Raw genomic sequence first — 20,621 nt, 5'->3', positions numbered from 1 at the left:
CTTGCAGCTCCCTGCCTTCCAAGCTAGGAGGCCTATTCCTTCACCTCAGTCCTCTGTTTCAACTTGCTGATAAAATCTTTGGGGTTATTATATCTCTCCCAGGCCCTTGAGCATCTTTCTCCGAGGCACCAGATGGCAGTGTAAATGGAAAAAGCAGTTACCACCATCATGTCTGTGTTATAAAAAGCTTTCGTAAGAGAAACCAGTTCGTGATGAGAGTTTCTAACCAATGATCCCGGGGTGCCTCTTGATATCAACTTCTAATTTTCAGGAGGGAGGAAAGGGAGGGGACAGAGCATCTTGGTATGAGTGTGTGTTGGGGTGGCCATGGTTGATGTTTGATCTGAGATGCTGCCCTTCTTGGCTAGAAACATTGTGGGTGGAGAATAGAGGATAGGAGAAGTCCTTCCTGGAGATCTGGGTGAGTCCTCAGTCTCTATCAGTTTGGAGGAGTTGCTGGACAGCGATCCATGGCAAGGGTCTCCTCACAAGGTCCTTTTTCTCTTGCCAAGTTAACTTGCTGTTATTGTTGTTCCATGTTTTCCACAGAGATCCAAGGGCATTCTTCTGGGTGTGGTTGGCACAGATGTCCCAGTGAAAGAGCTGCTGAAGACCATCCCCAAATACAAGGTAACACATGCCCTAACTAAGGAAATCAGAGCCACAAGGGGCGAGGAGCCTCCTGTCCACAGAAGTAAGGCTCCAAACATCCCTTTAGAGCATGTTCTTGCCACCATCATCACCAATTGCCTTGACCTTGGACCATCTGCAAAGTTACTTAACCAGTATTTTTTTTTTAATTCAAATTGCCCCTATTTTTCCTTATTATCCCCTTTAACCTCGTATTAACAAATCAATGTGAAATCATAAAATGTTGCTAGCCAAGAAGGGCAGCATCTCAGATCAAACGTCAACCATGGCCACCCCAGCACACACTCTTGTGTTTTTCTTGCATACACACGGTATTGACGTGACTGGTGTGTTTTGCAAAAAGACAGCACAGAGTTCCTGGATCCCATGCAGAGAACTCTGTCAATTCCTTAATGGAGAGGGAAGCCGATCAACAAGCGGGAAGGAGGGTCCACTTAAGGTGGAATCCAGGCACTTAGGACTGCCCTAGGGCCCTCTAAGTATAGGGGTGTGAGAGGGGTCAGAGCACCACCCCCTGTGCTCATGGGCTGAGGTGGCACTGACTCAGGGACACCAGTTGAAAGCACATGTATTCCCTCCTCCCCCAGCACCAAGATGACCACTGGCCCATCTGGGGCCCACTCATAGATTAGTGAGAGTTCCTTTTACCTCCATTTGGAGAATGGCCAGGAATCTGGGATTGTTGGCTGCCAGGAGCTCCTTCCTAAGCCATCTTGCCTTATTTGCTGAGACCTGATTTCATCTCAGTAGTGAGGCCCATCAGCCTTTCTGGGCTTCAGGTAGAGGAAGACAGTGGCAACTCTGGAGATTTCCCAGATTTATTGTCCATGCAGTGGTAGGGACAACTCCCACAAACTCTTTGTTTTCCTTCTGTCAAACAGTGACAGCCAGTTTCATCTACCGAGACTTTTAAAGTTGGAGTTAAGTTTCCAGATGCATGTAAGACTTCTGGTTGATCAAAACCTACATAATCCAGTGTTAGAAACAGTAGGTACCCAGAAACTAAAAGCCAGGGGTGGGAGGAGGGGAGATTCAGTTACCTTTAAAGAGTGCAGACTCAACTTGTTTTGTGCCTGATAAATCAAGGAAGAATAAATATAATATGGAAACATTAACAATTACTTTATAGGTCAGTTTCTCAAAGCTTCCAGTACCAGGCAATGTGCTAAGCTCTTTATAGCATTAGGTCTTCATAATAGGTAGATATTATTTTGCCTCCATTTTACAGCTAAAGAAACTAAGGCATAGAAATCTTCAACACCTTGCCAAGTTTTGTAGCTTGCAGGTGGAAAAGCCATGCATGATTTTAGCCTCTAAAAACTCCGGTGCCACTAAGAAAAGTAAGAACATTAATAATCGTGATGGTTAGAACAATAGTTAAAAAGTTAAAATAAAATTATAGCAATAAGTAAAATACAATAGAATATTTATTGAACTTCTTTCTGCAAAGTGGGGTGTTATCCAAAGTACTTTCTATGAATTATTCCCATTTGAATCCTTATTCCACTTCCATGAAGTGGGTACCATTTGGTCTCCTTTTTATTTGAAGATACTTGAAATAACTTTTTTTTTAACATTGCCCACCTAGTAAAAGATGAATGAAACAAAGCATACCAAGAGAATAGGGGAAAGTTCGCTACAGGAAATTAACCGGCAGGGTTTGAAATGCCAAGCACTTGAGTTTTACGCTTTCCCAAGGGCCAGACTCGAAATCAGACCCAGAAATAGCATGCATGGACCTAAGACATCCTTCCCTCCTCTGGTTACCGTGGAGAGCCTTGGGAAAGGTGCGCATGTCCACCAGGGATAACCAGGAGAGGAGAGCTCCAGGGAGCAGGGTTCGGTCTGGACCTTGCCCTTCTCATTAACACCTTGTAAAGATGAGTCAGTTCTTGGCTCTTGGGGTTTTCCCAGAAGATAGAATTCTTTCTTTCTCCCTCAACTTCATAGATTTTCCCACAAGTGATCAGACTTCCTGTAATTTTTATTAAGAATTCCAGACACCCCAGCAATAATTTCCAGACACCACGGCCTCTGTTACCATAATGAGCCATTTTATAATTGGGTTCACTTCATTAGCCCAAAGGCCCTCCTCTTGGAAGGGAAATGCTCCTTTCCTCAGGCTGGGGTCTGGGCGGCTCCCGGCCTCCAGGGGAGCAGGCTTCAGGTCCAGGGCCCATTTGGCAGCCCCCTGTGCTGGAAGGCCTTGTGTCCAATCTGTTCTCTATTACTCCACGGGACTGCACATGAGAATGGACAGGAAGACTGGCTCTATTTTGGATGAAACATCAGTTTGGGATTTCATCAACGTATTGATTTGTGGCCAAACCCGAGGGTTGGCCATTGTCATATTATGAGCTTTTGATTCTGGGACAGATTCATGCACAGAATGCATACAGAGGTTTGCAGAGTTTCTCTTCTTAACACCTACATCAGATAACACCTAAGTGCCACCAACCCACAGACAGAACATTCTGATGCCATTTTCTCAGAATGTTCTGGGAAGGATTTTAACTGGATGGTTTTAAATGTCAGCAAGACTCTCAGGTACAAGGTGGAGAAGGTCTGGCTCTGCATGTGCCAGAGCAGATCAGCTTCCTTGGATTCCTTTTGAATGCTAACTTCCAGTTTGAACTTTCCAAAATGAAAGAGATAAGATTTGACTAAAGTGATAAATGTCTACAATACATGCAGACTTTAACTGAGCACCTGCCACGTGCTTGCCATTGTGTTAGGGGCTGTAGACATCCAAGATGAAAGAAGTGGCTTACTTTTACAAAGAAGAGGGTTGTCCTTGGGTGCTTTTTAGAAACAAGCCAGAGGAAGGAAGGAGAACTAGCTAGGGTTGGGAGGCAAGAAAGAAAGTCCAGCATTTTTATACATCAGGGTAAAGGTAGTAATGAGAATTTGTTCAGGGTTTTATGGGAACAAGGTATAGAAAGAAGAGAGCCGAGAGGGTCAGGAGAGACTTTTCATGGAAGATGAGTTGGGGGCTAAGCATGTGGCATGGATGAGAATGTGGGCAGCTGTGAGAACAGGTCTTGGTGGGAGAAGTAACTGCAGGTGGTGTCACTGCTGTGTGCCCTGAGAGGCAGTAGGGAGAGGCAGGCAGTTTGGTTACCGAGGTAAGGGACAGACTCCAGGGATACCCGATAGACAGACCCACAGAGACTACCTGACATACAAAAGAGACTTTTGTGGGCTTTGCCCAGGTGAGCCTCATGGTCAGAGTTACTTAGTCTTTGCGGCAGGAAGAGGAGTGAGACCTATTGTAGAAATCAATTGAATTAATATTGTGGTGCCAGGGTCGGGGAGCAGGAGTGAATCTGAAGAATATCTTAGAAGGAAAAAGTAGAAACATTCAGTGGTTATTTGGAATAAGGGGTTGGAGATGAAAGAGCAAAAAGAGGCTAAGCACGATGCTCTCTAGTTTTTCACCTGGGGAATCTGGGTGGGTGGTAGGGCCAGCGACCGGACCAGAAGGGGAAGGAGCCTCTGTCCTTCTGGGTAAGCCCAGGTGCCCAAGGGATGGCCAGGAACAGAGCTCCAACACCCAGCAGGAGACAAGGGAGGCAGAAGAGATCAGGAGGTAGCAGCCTATGGGTGACGGGAGCTTACAGAGGGAGTACAGAGTAAGGCAGAGGAAAGCCCTGGGGACAGAAACTGAGGGAGAATGAGTTTCAGGAAGGGACAGAGAAGATCCTACAAGAGGAGAAGGGTGGGGCTGGAAGCTCAGGGAACAGTGTCAGGGAGGAAGATTCTGGAAAAATGTGCTGCAGGGTTAGACAGTTAGGAGGCCCCTGGCCACTGTAGAGAGAGGAGTTTGGGTGGCATCTTGAGGGATGGCAGGGGGGCAAAGGCAGAGTGTAGTAGCTTGAAGCCTGAAAGGGTGATGAGGAAGCAGAGATGGAATTTAGACAGCGAGTGAAGGACATGAGGCAGGAAGGTCAGCTCTTCTGCACTCCAGAGAGGGAACAGTGAATTGGTGCTACGTTTTTTCTTTCTTTTCTCCTTGTTCTTTTTCCTATTCCACTTCCCTCCATCCCAACCACTCCCCCATATATATTAAAATATATATTTTTAACCACATGGTAAGACCTTGCCCTCATGGAATTTGTCTTCTGGCAGAAGAAGGCGGGTATTAAGCCATTGAAGACCTTGACTGATGCCTTGATTACTTAAGATCAACCTCATGAATAATGGATTATTATCATTCTGATAAATGCTATATGAGAAAAGTACAGATCATGGGTGAGGATTCCACCTTCTCTTGAGACCCACCAGCAAAACAAGAGCCAAAGTCGCGAACAGGAGGACACACGGAATACTATAAGCTGACTGTAAAATACCATTTGTTTGGTCTGATGTTGAGGTTTGAATTTCCAATCAAGTACCACCTTTACCTTGAATGGAAAAAGCCAAACTCTTAAAGAGTCCTTTTTGACCCTCCCAGCCCATATTAAACTAGAATATAATCATGGTAATTAATGCAGTGTTGACTGTGTCTGACATTTTTCCAAGAGACAAGATGAAAAGAGATGATATACATCTCAAAGGATAGGAAATCTCTAGTTTATCTTTCACAGCATAATGAAATATACTTTTATCATTAGAGTCAAGTAGAATCTTATTAAGACTTGCCGTGCAAGGTAACTCCAGGAGAAAAACGTCTGTCGCCCTTGACAACCACGTGCATGTTTGCTTTATGTAATGCAATGGAAACTTTTAATTGCCAGTGTTAAATTCGCTGAAGTTAATTTCACATCACCTTGACGTTAAGCTAACAAGCAGACAGGGTCATTCCTGGCTTTTAAACTCTGTTGTCTGGATCATTTAAATAGTATCATATCCAAGAATATGAGTGGCAGAGAATTTAAAGCAAAATAATAGTGAGGGCTCAGATTTACTCCTTGGGGGAGAAAGAGAGAGAGAGAGAGAGAGAGAGAGAGAGAAATTTTTATTTTCCTCTCCCTTTAAACTGCTCTGGAAAAAAGTGGGTTACGTTTTCTTTTATTGGAGAGAGAGAGATCAGTATGGGTTTTATGCCAGAGGCCATTTTAATACATGAATGATTTGTAGGTAAATTTATTGTAGCCAATGGGTGCAGTCAACTGTGTAATAGAAATATTGTCAAAAAGCCGGGATTATTATTTAAATAAGTGCAGTGTTAAATTTGATTACATACTTTTTTAAGCTAATAAAACATTTCATTGCTCACAAACTATTTCCCATAGTCCCATTTAGTCAGAAAACATAAATTAAGTGAGGCTCTGCATAGAAAATTACCCAGGCTTTGTGAGGGTAGAAGCATGCAAGAAAGAGTTGGCAGTCACACAATTTAAAGACTAAAGGATATAAAGGGGTTGGCAGGCTCCTATAGAGGCTGGTGGGGACACTTTTATCCTTGAAGAATTAGGGAAAATGACAGCCCAGGGGAGAGTGTGTTTGAGATGGCTCCTAAGGGTCTGGGATTTTAGGAAACCTAAAAGTGAGGCAGGGTGAGGACCCCTTCTTTATTTTTATGTAGAGAAAAAATGCTGGATTGAAAAAAGCGCTGTTCACTTTGGACCTAAGGTCTTTCCAGAAACATTAGCCAGTTGGTTGTTAACAAAAAAAAAAGTAATTGTTTTTGTTTTAAATAAATCAAAATCAAGCCCTCGGATGCCAACGTGGGACTGTGACATTTTAAATTGTGCTATTTACGGAGCTTATCCTGTGACAGGTCTTCATTTCCACCAAATGTCAAGGATCAGTGCCTTGCATTCATTTTAATGAAATATTGTGCTGATAAGGGTTATGAATGCCAAGTTTAAGCTGTAAATTACTAAATGTCGGGCTGCTTTCTGCTTTGTGAATTCGCCAGGGAGCAAGCTAATGAAGGTTTCTCTCTCGCTTCCTCTTTACAGTTGGGGATTCACGGTTATGCCTTTGCAATCACAAATAATGGATATATCCTGACACATCCAGAACTCAGGCCTCTGGTAAGAGAAATACTCATGTCTGCATTTCTCCCTTTTGTGATTTTACGAGACTTTCTTCAAGTTCTACGATGATGGTGCTTTACGGCAATTTTCCCTTTAAAACTACACGATTCATAATATTGTAAAGGTTAATAGTTTATAACTAGTATTTTGACACATGTCAATAACGTAGGATAAGTATTTTCCCTATTATGTTTTTATCTATAAAGCCACATCTATCTAAGTGTATTTATGTATTTATTTCAATAATGATCTGTGAATATCTGGAAATTTTTGTTTAACCCTAGACAGCTTGAAATCCATTATTATAGGTACTTTTTATACAATAAATAGACTCTCATAATCAAGCCTCAGACTCACTATTATAAGTCACACTTACTACAACAAATTGAACCTCAGGATTCCTAAAAGTTCATTCCAAATTACATTGTTTAAACCCAGTGCCTCATTCGTAGAAGGTATTTACACCTTTTGTGTTGAAAGCAAGATGTTCTCCATTTCCTACCTGAGTTATCATGCCCAGTAGCATTGTTTGGTGACCTGATATATAAACCACTTTCTTTCTCTCACATCTTTTTCAGTTTCTTTGAGAGCAGGGTTAGGCCAAATCTAGGTTAGCCCATGGCCAGCAACCCTGGCCCCTGGATAGAGGCTCCCTAGATCCCTGAATTGAAGACAGTAGAGTGTCAGACAGTAGCTCGGCTTGTAGGGAAGGGGCCAGATCCACTGGCAGGATCTCCTCTGGACTCTGGAGGGACATTGGCAGCAAGGGTGCCATCGGCTGCCATCCTGGGACTAGGTACAATATGTTGCAAAAAGGACATCCCTCTGGTTTTGTGTATGTGTATTTAATTTTAAAGAAGATCTAAAAGTATGAAGAGTAATACAGTGAACAGTGATTTAAAGAAGGTGTAAGTCATTTTCTTTAGCAAAGACACATACACGCATGTTCATAAATGCATACATACTGTTCATCCCACGTCTTTCCCACTTTCATCAGAATTAGAAAATAGCAGCAGAGCCTGCTATGCAAATATCTGTTGGCAAAGTGTTCTGGGGACCAATGCGCTTCACGCTTGCGTCATTGTTTAGAAACAGTTCATGTGAGAGCTCCATCATCATCCAACTTTGCTCTAATCGTGCTGGTATTAATGGAGTCATGACCACATCATGTGGATCCCATATGCATGCTTCCCGACGGGTCTTATGGTAACATTTAATTGCAACAGTCTTTTTTTTTTATCAGAAAAAGACTGAATTAACTCGTTAGCTCATTTCAAGTATAACTTAGAATTATTAAAAAGTCTGATGGAAAGGACCGACAATTTTTGAATCACATTTAAATCTAAAGACATATTTGTATCTAAACATCTTGGTACATGACCCATGTCTAGGCTGCCTTTTTGGGGTTGTTTAGGAGTTACGTGTTTGGTGAGCTAAGCATGGGCTCCCAGGCTTTTAAACTCCAAGTTGGAATGAAACCGAGTTAAAGAAATAATCAAACCTGAAGCTTCTCCAATGAAGAATTGACTTCCTATTTATTGTCTTTTAAAGAGGGAATGAAATGGAACCAGATGTCAGAAGTCACCCAGGTAGCTCCCTCTCTCTGCAGCAATGGAAATGGTCAGCTGCCCCCTGCATGGCCTATTCACACTGTCTGTCTAGTCTTTGTATCTCCATCTTCTGGTCATGAAGCAAATGGCTTTTTATAGCTAGACCAGCTGGTTTGCTTTCCAGAGTTGTGACGACTAAGGGGGTACTGAAAGGTCCCTTAAAAAGCAGGCCATTCAACTGACACTATTCATCTCTTGATAGTAGAAATGCCCATTCAAGTCATTTCAGTTCTTATCACTGTTCAAACACTGACCTGAGTGTGGCTTCACCAAAAATGATACCCAGGGTCAAGGTGCCATATATGGGGAGGGGAGGCCCAAGAAAATGCCCCACATCTCATTAGCGAGATGACAGGATGAACCTGTTGCAGTTGATCCATGAGAAGAACATAAGGAATGGGCAGCCCAATAGACCATCTGTCCCATTCATCTGGACCCTCTCTACTCTGAGCCACCAGATGTTTAGGGAGAGGTATCAGCCACAGGGGTTACATGAATTAGCCCACTTGAACATGATCAATAAGTGTAATTTGACTCTGTTCCAAGTTTTGCATCTTCCTCTTAAGCAAAAGACTTTAGCAAAGTGGAAGGAACTCAACTTTAGTGTCACATTGGTCATCCTTAATTTCTAGTTCTGATATATCCCCGCTCTATGACTTCAGGCAAGTTACACAGCCTCTCTGAGCATCATTTGTCCCTGATAAACCTGCCATAATCAGAATGTATGTTTCATTGCTTGGTTGTTAGAATAAATGGAATAATGCAAGCCAAGAATCTGGGGTAGCAAAGCAGACCCCAAGACACCTTGGGGTCAGTGGTGGTTATTCCGGCACCTTGTGTGTGTGTTATCCTGGTTGTATTGAACTCTATTCAGTCACTCTAAAGCTTGGGAGGACGTGGTGGTGAAGGATGCTTAGGGGACCTCTAAAGGACACATTTGGATTATTCAGTTGGTGTAGAGTGCTATAATAAGCATTGGCAAGGGCCTCATGGGTATGTGTGCATATACAACGTGTGTAGATACAGAGTCTCTAGAGTCACATGGTTTGCCCTAAGCAAATAATCTTGGTCTCTTGTGACTTTGTCTAAGCCTGGCTTTCCCATATCTCTGTCTCAGGTGTGGTTCTATAATAATCTTGGCCCACTCTGGTCCACTAATAGACATCTGTACTATGAAGCTCCATGGGAGCCTTGCTAAGTGAAGAAAGAACTGGGGTTTTTGTTTGTTGGTTTGTTTTAGAATAATTAGAAGCCATAGAAACTGAAGAATGATGTTGATCTTAAAATTCAGTTTGCATTGGGCCCAGTGACCCATGCCTATAATCCCAGTGCCTCAGGAGGCTGAGGCAGGAGGATTGCAAGTTCAAAGCCAGCCTCAGAAAAAGCAAGGCACTAAGCACCTCTGTGAGGCCCTGTCTCTAAATAAAATACCAAATAGGGCTGGTGATGTGGCTCAGTGGTGGAGTGCCCCTGAGTTCAATCCCCTGTAGCCAAAAAAAAAAAAAAGACTTAGTTTGCATGGATACTCCAGGGCCTGGCATGGACGGACATGCTGCTAATTTGTACCTGTATTCATCACTTATTTCTACTTTTCCCCTCTTCCCTTTCTGCTAATCCACTCAGCACCTGTTAGGGACTCAGAAGATAAATGATTGAAGAGCTCCCTCAGATTCGCTGTTTTCACTGTGTTATGGTTTGGATATGAGGAGTCCCCCAAAAGCTCATGTATGAGACAATGCAAGAAGGGTTAGAGGAGAAATGATTGGGTTATGAAAGCTTTAACTCAGTGAAATAATCACTTGATGGGATTAATTGAGTTGTCATTGAAGGCAGGTGGGGTATGGCTGGAGGAGGTGGGGCATTGGAGGCGTGGCTTTGGGGTATATATTTGTATTTGGCTAGTAGAGATATCTCTCTCTGCTTTCTGATCACCATGTGAGCTGCTTCCCTCTGCCACATTCTTCCGCCATGTTGTTCAGCCTCACCTGGAGACCTGAGGAAGAAAGCCAACTGTCTATGGACTGAGACCTCTGAAACTATAAGCCCTTAAATAAACCTTTCCTCCTCTACAATTGTGCTGGTCATGTCCTTTAGTCACAGCAGCGAAAAAACGGACTAAAACACACTATCACTTTGGGTTCTTCTGGAGGATGGTAGTGCCTTCTGGGCTTCCTCTAGCGGATGGTATCTACAAGGGACATAAATCCACTTGGCCAAACTCTGGAGCTCAGCTGCGAACAACCAACTTCAGGCAGCTTCCCTGACTGGTCCAAGCAGGGAGTCTTCATTCAAGTCCCGCTTGCCTCTTCCATAACCCAGCCATATAATTGAGTCCTTACTATCAATGGACGTTCCACTTGGTTCTGGCCAAGGCTGCCAGATTAGCACGGTGGGTGTGAGCATGGGGTTGCGGCCAGCCTGGGGAGGATGGAGCAAGCTCACTTCAAACAACTCCTGTTCCCTTTCCATCTGCCACTGAAGTTGTTTCTGCCCCTGCAGCCAGAGGAAAGAAGTGGGTTTCTCTGAAGCACAATACCAATATTTTTCTAATTTGTCCAATAAAAATCTTTCCCCCAAACTTAATGTTTGGCTTGATTTCATCCAGTATTTTTTTTCGTCTTGTATGATTTGGGTGTGAATCATGAAGTGTCTCCAAAAACAGCTCAGACATGAGAACCTTACTCAGCAGACCCACTCTGGTTTAAACCGCAAAGTTGCTCAAGGACCACTTTCCTGGGGTAAGCGGCCTCTGCATAGTCCTGCTCCAACTCTTTCCCAATCACTCTGTCCTTGCCACCAGTTTCTGACTTTCTGATAGATCCACCCGTGTCCATTCAATGAGCTATTGTTCTTGATGTGAGCAGTTCTGCGTTAGACTCAGGGCTGTGGCAGCTGAGCCCTTCTCTGGTGGGCTAGGAAGCCCTTCCATGGATGGGGGCTGGTGCTTTTTCTCTGGATGGGGAGTGGAACCTTAGCATAGCAAGTGGGATCAAAGTTACATCTCGAGGAAAGCTTCTTGTTTAGTTGTTTTGGTCAGATTTTTTTTAAAATTTGTTATGTATGACAGCATAATGGATTACAATTCATAGTACACATATAGTGCATAATTTTTCATTTCTCTGGGTGTTCACAAACTAGAGTCATACCATTCATGTCTTCATACATGTACTTAGGGGAATGATGTCCATCTCATTCCACCGTCTTTCCTACCCCCATTTCTCCTCCCTTCCCCTCCTCCCCCTTTCCCCTTTGCCCTATCTAGAGTTCATCTAATCCTCCCATGCCCCCCCCGCACCACCACATTATGAATCAGCATCCTTAAATCAGAGAGAACATTTGGCATTTGGTTTTTTGGGATTGGCTAACTTCACCTAGCATGATATTCTCGAACTCCATCCATTTACCTGCAAATGCCATGATTTTATTCTCTTTTCATGCTGAATAATATTCCATTGTGTATATATGCCAGAGTTTCCCTATCCATTCATCCACTGAAGGGCATCTAGGTTGGTTCCATAGTTTAGCTATTGTGAATTGTGCTGCTATAAACATTGATGTGGCTGTGTCCCTGTAGTAAGCTGTTTTTAAGTCCTTTTGGTATAGACTGAGGAGTGGGATAGCTGGGTCAAAGGGTGGTTCCATTCCCAGTTTTCCAAGGATTCTCCATACTGCTTTCCATACTGGCTGCACCAATTTGCAGTCCCACCAGCAATGTGAGTGTGCCTTTTCCCCCCACATCCTCGCCAACACTTATTATTGTTTGTAGTCTTAATAGCTGCATTCTGACTGGAGTGAGATGAAATCTTAGAGTAGTTTTGATGTGTATTTCAAAAGTATGGAAGGCTTCAGGAATTTGCGTGTCATCCTTGTGAAGGGGCCATGCTAATCTTCTCCATATCGTTCCAATTTTAGTGTGTGTGCTGCTGAATCGAGCACTTAGCTTTTTTGCTACTGTGACTAACAGGATCTGACCAGCACAATTACAGAGGAGAAAAGGTTCATTTGAGGGCTCACAATTTCAGGGGTTTTAGACCATAGAAGGCCAGTTTCATTCCTCAGGGCTCTTGAGGGGAGGCTGAACATTATGGCAGGACAGTGTGATGGAGGGTGGCAGCTCACATCATGATCAGGAAGCACAGAGAGAGACTTCACTTGCCAGATAACAAATACATACCCCAAAGCCATGCCCCAATTCCCACCTCCTCCAGCCACACCCTACTACTTCAGTTACCCCTTAGTTAATCCCTATTAAGGGATTAAATCACTGATTGGGTTAAGACTCTTACCGCCCAATCATTTCTTCTCTGAACCTTCTTGCATTGTCTCACACATGAGCTTTTGGGGGACAGCTCACATCCAAACCATTAACAGTAGTTATGACGCACCTGGAAATTTTTTCTTCATCTGTACCATTCTCTAACAGTCAGGCTAAAGATATTTCAGAGTATGGTGACTGTGTACATCTCATTTCTTGGTCTTTGTTTATCCTTCATCTTTTGGAGCATTATGAATTTTTCAAAGGAGCCCTGAATGTGTCTTTTTCTTTTGCCCAACAGGGCATGGGGTAGTGGTGGGGAGGACTGGGAAGGTGCCACCTTTAGCATGACCTACATTTTTGTTTGTTGGATGGTCTATCTGCCCCTCCCTTTTACAACAAAAAGACATCTACATTGAGGTCTTTCCCAACAAGGAGGCCAGAAATGTGGACCTGGTCAAACTCCCCAGGAGAATACAAAGCAGATTCCCTTCCAGCTGTCACAGGGTTCCACTAGGATCCTTGGACAGTCAAAATCTAGGACTCATTTCCACAAAGCCCACATTGAAATCTGCCCAAAGCTGTCTTCTCTGTGCCTGCAAGCCCCGGAGATGGGGAAAGATGCTGGAGAGATTCCATTTGAAATGAAAGTCTGACAGTCACATGGGCCATTGTGTGATGAGGTGGGAGGTGGCAATGATGGCGAGGGGATTTACATTCCTTCCTTTGACATTCATTGAATGTTCACTTTGCTCTGGGCCTGGGCAGGCTGCCCACAGAGGTTATATAGATGTGCCCCCAAAGAAGTCAAAAAACGAAAGGAATGCATAAGAGTTTAAGAGTTTAAGGAGATGCAGTTGTTGTTTTTTTTCTCTCTTCACTGTTGTGGATCTTGGTGTGTTTTTCAAACTTTCCTTGACCCCTTTTCATGGGACAGCCACTGAGTATTGTCCATATTTTAATGCTTTGTGTCATTAGCTAATGGAAACCTAGGTTGCAGGTGCCTCAGAAAAGTCCAGAGGCTCAGGGAAGGACAGAAGGAAGGGAGGTATGGGAGGAGCCCCATCTAGGAGGCAGCTCAGATAACTGTGAGTGCCAAGCTAAGGACCTGGGGTGCTCCAAGCAAGGTCAGTATGTTACAGACAGGAAGCCAAAAGCACAGAATGAATATGTGACCTCTATAAATCACACAGCTGTAAAATACCAGAACCAGGAGCCCTCACCCAGATCAGTTGAGACGTCTTAAATTCACTCTGCTATGCTGGCTCTTTAGAAAGTGGGAGGGAGAGTGGTGGAAGGGTGGGGGCCACCCAGATGCCTGCTCTGTGCAGCCATATGGCTGAGGACCAGGACAATCCTGGGATGGTTATAGTTAGAATCTGTCTAGACTTAACACTGCCCAGTGAGAACACAGTGGAAGCCACAAACTTGAGCTGCCTGTGTAATTTAAAAATTTCCTAGTAGCCACATCTAAAAGAGTAAAAAAAAAAAAAAAAAACAGGTGAAATTGAGTTTAAGAATATATTTCATTTAACCCAACTGTACAAAATATTGGTGCTTCAAAATATAATCAATATACAAATTATTAATATGATATTTTACTCTTTTTTGTGTGAGTACCAAATATTCAACCCAGAGACATTTAACCAGTAAACTACATCTCCAGACCTTTTTCATAGTTTATTTAGAGATGGTGTCTCCCCAAGTTGCTAAGGCTGGCTTTGAACTCACAATCCTCCTGCCTCAGCCTCCTGCGCTACTGGGATTAAGGTGTGCACCATGCCTGACTGATATTTTGATTTCTTTCATACCAGTCTTTGAAGTCTGGTGGAAATACAACACATCAACTCAGACTAGTGTTTTAGGTTCTCAGGTGCCACATGTGGCTGTGCTCTATGTAAGGGACAACACAGGTCTAGAGTGTGACCAGACACTTTGGATCTTTCTAGATAAAATAGATGACAGGACCTCTTGTTCCTTAAAGTGGAGTAGGATAAACTCTACCAACACCACTGCTGCCCCGTCACTTATGTTATCCCGGAAGTCTGTACTAATAGTCTGTGGCCAGTCAACCTCCTCCTCTGTGGCTACTGCCCCCTGCCATGCTGTGGCCTCTCCAGCCCCAAGGGATAGAATGAGAGGTTGTCGCCAATTGAAGTGAAACTGGTTTCATGACCAAGGCAGATGGGCTTCCAAGTTTGACTGGGAAGCTCGGGCCACTTCAGTCATGTGGGTTCACTTATAAAGCAGATCCATCTTTTTTTTTTTTTTTGTACAGGGGATTGAACCCAGGGTTGTTTAACCACTGAGCCATATCCCCAATTCTTTTTTGCATTTTTATGTAGAGACAGGGTCTCCCTGAATTGCTTAGGGCTTTGCTAAGTTGTTAAGGCTGGCTTTGTAATTGTGATCCTCCTGCCTCAGCCTCTGAAGCCTCTGGGATTACAGGTGTGCACCACCACTCCTGTCCAGGTTCAACTCCTAAACAAACTGTACCTCAGAGGCCAACAGGTGGGAAACATTAGCCAGGGGAAGCCTGAGTTCTCAGGTCCCATAGATCAGGATCCTCAGGCATCAAAGCCATGTCTGACATTTTGGAAAACTCAGGCTAACTCTCTAACAAGGCCAGATTCTGCAGATAATGGTGTCATCTTCCTAACCCATTGGAGCATCTACCTATGCTTCTGGAACTCAGTACTGCTGTTCCAGCCACCGCTGACCCTTCTCTACATCACTCCTTGATTGCCCCTCTATATTAATTCTGCTTCTTTGTTCTTTTACATATCTTTGATCTTTGTTTTTCTGTGCCCTGTTTGCTACATTGGTTATAGATGGACCCTCTAGAAGATTATCAAATACATTGATTGACACATGGACAGGCTAATCAATGGAAATACACTCATACCATGCTTTAGTCCTCTCATGTGGCACTAAGTTCACATTCCCATGGGTCTATGTAAATATATGTTGAATCATAATCAGAGAGTGCTTGTCAAACACCAGTAGGAATTTAAAAGGTAGGGGCACTGTCTGAATTCTTGCCTAATCAAGGTGACTTAATTTGAACAGTGGGTCATGTGAACAGATTCTATAGAATTCAAAAAAAAATTTTTTTTTAGACTTGAGGTCTGAATGGGATCTTTATATAATTATGATATCCTCCACGGTGGCCCTTTTGTCCCCTTTCTCAGCTGTCTCCTGCTTCAAATACTTGTGCCGGCTCTCCTCTAGCAGATGCACCATGACTGCATTTTGCTTGTCTTTTCCCAGCTCAATTGTCACCTCAGAGTAGCGATGCTCTATCCTCATCACTCTCTGGCATGTCCCCTGCTGTAGTTTCCTTGGGTCACTCATCCCTCCTAGGTGCTTAACTTCTCCCTGTTACACGCTGTGGGTCTTCACTATGCAAAGCGGGTAGTCAGTAAATACTAGAATTATTTCAATGGTGTTTCCTGGACCTGACGATTAGAGCCTGGGTGCCAAGTTCCTCCCATACATAAGAGGTGCAGGTGCCACACATTCTTTCATCGAAGATATATGGAGCTCTTGCTATGTCAGGGGCGCCTTTCTTTCTGTCCCCCTCCCCGCCTGCCACCCTCCTGCTTGCCTGCAAACATTCATCAGGTGGTTCTTGCCTCAAGCACGGTACTAGCTAATGGAGACCTACAGGCAGGTAGAGGAAGTCTCTGTTTAAAAGAAGCTCATTGCACAAAGCCAGCCTCCAAGCCCTCAGCTCTCAGGTTGCTAATGAACTGAAGGAAACTGCCCAGTAGGTGGCGCACAGGTACCGCCACGCGCGGGTTCCAGGCAGCCAGCCGGCGACTGGCCAGACCTCATGCAGCCTCAGAACTGCCCAGGTGACCCTGCCTAGGCCTGATCTGAATCCATCCCGTTGTTTAAAAGAATTAAGTGATATTTAATAAGTGTATCTGCTCAGGGGAGTGTGTTCTCTGAGGAAAAATAAATAAGATGGTGCGACCCCATTGGAGCGAGCCTGTAACTTTTAAAATACATCATTTAGCAAAGAGCCCTGAATGCAGCCTTCTTGCTGAAATTGTTGACAGCACTGTGTGAACTGCCCAGTTTGGACCCTTGAGTGACAGCATGTCAGCTCTGGGAAGGGAAGTGACACCTCCTGTTCTTGAGGACTAGGGAAGTCAGTAGGTGCTTAGGATTCTGTCAGCAGTATGTATGTTGGGTTCTGCAAACCTCAGAAACCCATGGCCTCTATGTTTTGTGAGGAGATGTGCTTGGACACTCTGGGAATAATAGATGGACTAGGAGAGCCAGTTCCATACATTCAGTGTACTTTACTGATATCCTCTGGATGCTGGACATGGTGTACAAGGGATCAGCAATAATGTATTTGCTACCTATGGTGTTAAGGGACTGGCTCTGTGCTGAGCACCCTACCTTGCTATGTTTTGTATGTTTATGTTGTCATAGCATCCTGTACATGAGTGCTTATTTGGTCCATAGACAATATGAGTTTTAATTAAATTAAATAGGTAAATGTATAAAGGAAGGGGGAGAAAAGGTCCCTGATGCTTTAGTCAATGAATGTGTTTGTCATAGATGTGGGCCATTCTTCACCGAAAGAAAGAAAGGAAGGAAGGAAGGAAGGAAGGCAGGCATTGACAAAGTGGTTTTTCATGTAATTTAACTTATTAACTTATGCAGTGGAAAGAAGTTGCCCCAGTTCTGAGTTCTCAGGCTCCCCAAGGACGTGCCTCTGAGTGGGGGCCTCCCTCAGCCTCTGCAAACCTCTCCCCTTGCTCCTGGATCCTGATCTGCATGCAACATGGGGTGCAGTTCCTCAATCTGACTGTGGGCGGGGTTTGTGGGGACACACACAAGAAATGGAGAGAGGATGAGGGTTAGGACATGTGTTCATCCTCGTGTCCTCGGGGACAGGCTGCTCCCAACCTAAAGTCACATAAGCCTGCCTGTGTCTGTGGCCTTCTTGCTCTGGTTCACGCATCTGCTCCTCCTCTGTCCCTTCCTGCAGAGTGGGAGAAAAGGTCCCCACTGTGTCCAGCTTCGGGGAACTGCGCCATTTTTGTAGTTTTCTACATCCTACCCATAACTTCACGTTGGCTTCTTTATTAAATCCTCCTCAATTAACCAGCTTGACAGTGAGTGCCATGAACTTCCTGCTGGGGTCCTGACTAAAACCAAGGTAGGAGGAGATGGGAGGTTTATTTCTCTTAAGTCATTACTCTGCCAGGAAAGGAAGAGAGCACGAAGAAAGAAAGAAGGACGGATGGAAGGAAAAGGGAAGTGGAAAGAGGGAGTTCCTTTGCTTATTTATTTAATAATTCATTTATTTGCAGCCATTGTATGAACAGTGGAGAATTTCCATATACCCTTCCAATACATTCCTCTTTTGTTCAGTGATTAAGAGTTGGTATCTATGGCTTACAACCAAAACAACCTGACAGATTCAGCAACAGAATCCCACAGTCTGGGAACCACTGCTGGGCATGACTGTGATCCCTCCACTCAGGAAGCTCACAGCCTCACATCCCCAACCCACTCCTTTTCTGCAAAAATCTCTTCCCCTTAATCCCCTGCCTGGCCCTACATCAGCCCCAGAGAAATATGCTCCTATCCCACTAGGCTTCTCACTCCAGCCTTTGAATTTGGGCTCCCTAGTACATTGCAGAACTATCGTGACACATCTGGTCTTTCCCCGTGCTGCAAGGAACCTGTAGATGCAGGTCAGATTGCATTTTGCTCACCCTTGCATATCCAGGGCCTGGTTCAAAGGAGATACAATGACAGATGAATGGGGAGAGAAGACCCACTTATAAGAAATTGAGTGCACCATGAAATACCATGTTATCAGGCTCCATGGGTGGAAGTACTGGCAAGAAGCAGAATTTATAAAAGCACTTGGTGTCTAACTGTGTACCACGTGGCTTGGGAACCCTGCTGCATGCTGGTTTACCTCCTATAAGCCTGAGGTCATGACTTCTGACACAGTCTAGCATACTTGGGAATACAGACGGGGACCTGGATGAGTAAATTGCTCATTTCCTTTTTTTTTAGTGTCAGGGATTGAACTCAGGGACACTTTAGCACTGAGCCACATCCCCAGCCCTTTTTTGTATTTTATTTTGAGACAGGGTCTCCACTGAGTTGCTTAGTGCCTCACTGTTGCTGAGGCTGCCTTTGAACTCATGATCCTCCTGCCCCAGCCACCTGAGCCACTGGGATTACAGGTGTGCGCCACTGCACCTGTTATGTTATTTTTTTTTAAGTTCATAAATAAATGGATAAATAAAAAGCATGACATACTGTGGATACGCTCTCCAAAAGGATATGAGAAAACAAAAATTAAGAAGTGACACTTCCTGTAGTTGAATGTTCAGGGAGAGCCCTTTCGAGGAGTGGTGGTTTAAACTGAGCCCTGAAGGATGAGAAGGAAAAAAAAATCTCTGTGCAGATTATGGAGACTGGTCCAGGGTGGGGGAACAGTTTGTGCAAAGACCCTGAGGCATGAAGATGTTCACTATGCCAAGCATGGGAATCTTCCCGTAGATTTAGGACAAGACCTTCAAAGAAGGATTTTTATTGACAAGCCTCTGCTCGTACTGCACTTAGCAAAGCAGTCACTGCTGATGCTCGCTCTCCTCTCCTCTCAGCCCCCACCATCCCTGCAAGTGCAGCCTGGTTCAAAGCTGCCAGCCCCTGGCGCAGGCTCTGGAGTCCCTCTTCCCAGGCATGCAGCGACCAGATGCGCCAAGGAATTAGCATCCCTCCACCAAAGACTGAAGAGTGCTGCCACCTCTCAGGTGGGCTATTTCCCAGGCATGTGACCTTCTCTGGGAGCTTTCCCGGTGGGTTGAAGCTCCAGTTGCCTGCAGTGGCAGTATGCATGATGATGCGTCCTCTCTTCTCTGCCTTCCCATCCCTGGGATGCCATGTGTCTGCAAGTGTGTCCTGGGAACCCCTCTCTGATAAAAACCTTGCACAGGCATCCGGGTCATGGGACCTGCTTCTGAGAGAACTGGACTACTATTTCTCTGCAAAATGATTAGCTCTAGACTAGGCTTTCAAACGATCTTGAGTGCACCCACATAGACATTGACTTTAACATGATGGCATCAGGCTCACTTTCCCTTCAGTTTCCGGCCCCTGCGTGTGCATCTCTGTCACACTGGGCTGCTCGGAGAATCCACATCTGTATTGAGGACCACCGGGAAGCATGGCTTTCTGCAGTTCTTGATCCAGAGTAGGCGTTGCAAGGATGTTTGGTTTAGAGATAGGAATACTCTGTCGCTTTATTGTTTGGCGAAAGGATTGGATGAGAACAGCTTTCCTTTTCTCTGGACCCACTCTGACCCCTTGTTTTACTAGATTAATTTCATATCTAGAATGCCCCATCTTGGATGATGAATTAGCAATAAAAAGCTCATCAAAATGTAATTACAGGCAATGTGTTGAATAATGATCTCTTAAAAATTCCTATAGATTTGTCGGCACCTCCCCTCCCTCCCCGCTTCGGGGAAATGAGCCTCAGCTGCTAGCTACTAGCCTGGGCTCAAGAATGCAAACCCTAACCATACTGCGAGGCTGAGCCATGAGTGCTGGCTTCTGTCATTGCCCAGTGTCATCTCATTGATCAATTGTTTTTCTCCATGCGATGCACATCTTTATATAATTTAAAGGGCCATCTCGACGGGAGTGGGAATACACAGGAAGTGGAAGCTCAAGGCAGAATGAGACTCTTCACCTCCTCCATCTGCAGCAGGCTTTTGGGGGAGAGTTATTAATTAGAATGTTAACTACCCAGACAATAACAAGCAGACCAACAAGAGAAAATCCGAGAAGCAAGCACTGAGGTGTCTGTAACTGCAAATTCCAAGAAACTTTGCTCCTCCTTAAAATAGGAGCCAGGTGGGGTGGTGCACTCCTGTCATCCCAGCAGCTTGGGAGGCTGAGAGGGGAGGATCTCGAGTTCAAAGCCAACCTCAGCAAAAGCGAGGCGCTAAGCAACTCAGTGAGACCCTATCTATAAATAAAATACAAAGTAGGGCTGGGGATGTGGCTCAGTGGTTGAGTGCCCCTGAGTTCAATCCCTGGTACCAAAAAAAAAAAAAAAAAAAAAAAAAAAAA

General features: G+C 44.4%; 1 protein-coding gene and 1 non-coding gene across 2 annotated transcripts in view; one reads left to right on the top strand and one right to left on the bottom strand.

The window, feature by feature from the left end:
• Cacna2d3 (calcium voltage-gated channel auxiliary subunit alpha2delta 3) overlaps positions 1-20,621 on the top strand; it is a gene marked incomplete at its 5' end in the record, with an annotated part of 864,940 nt that overhangs the window by 640,269 nt on the left and 204,050 nt on the right. The window contains 2 exons of the mRNA XM_048801015.1: positions 550-630; positions 6,558-6,632. Of these exons, the coding sequence (XP_048656972.1) occupies positions 550-630; positions 6,558-6,632 (156 nt within the window). The remainder of the gene's footprint in view (positions 1-549; positions 631-6,557; positions 6,633-20,621) is intronic.
• LOC125616279 lies at positions 12,075-12,181 on the bottom strand. The gene has a single exon (XR_007346913.1). It is a non-coding gene; the product is annotated as a U6 spliceosomal RNA (small nuclear RNA).

Source organism: Marmota marmota, unplaced genomic scaffold, assembly GCF_001458135.2.
Source record: "Marmota marmota marmota unplaced genomic scaffold, marMar, whole genome shotgun sequence".
Classification (NCBI taxonomy): Eukaryota; Metazoa; Chordata; class Mammalia; order Rodentia; family Sciuridae; genus Marmota; species Marmota marmota.
The sequence above is the reverse complement of the archived record's forward strand: the minus strand, read 5'-3'. Positions and strand labels throughout refer to the sequence as shown.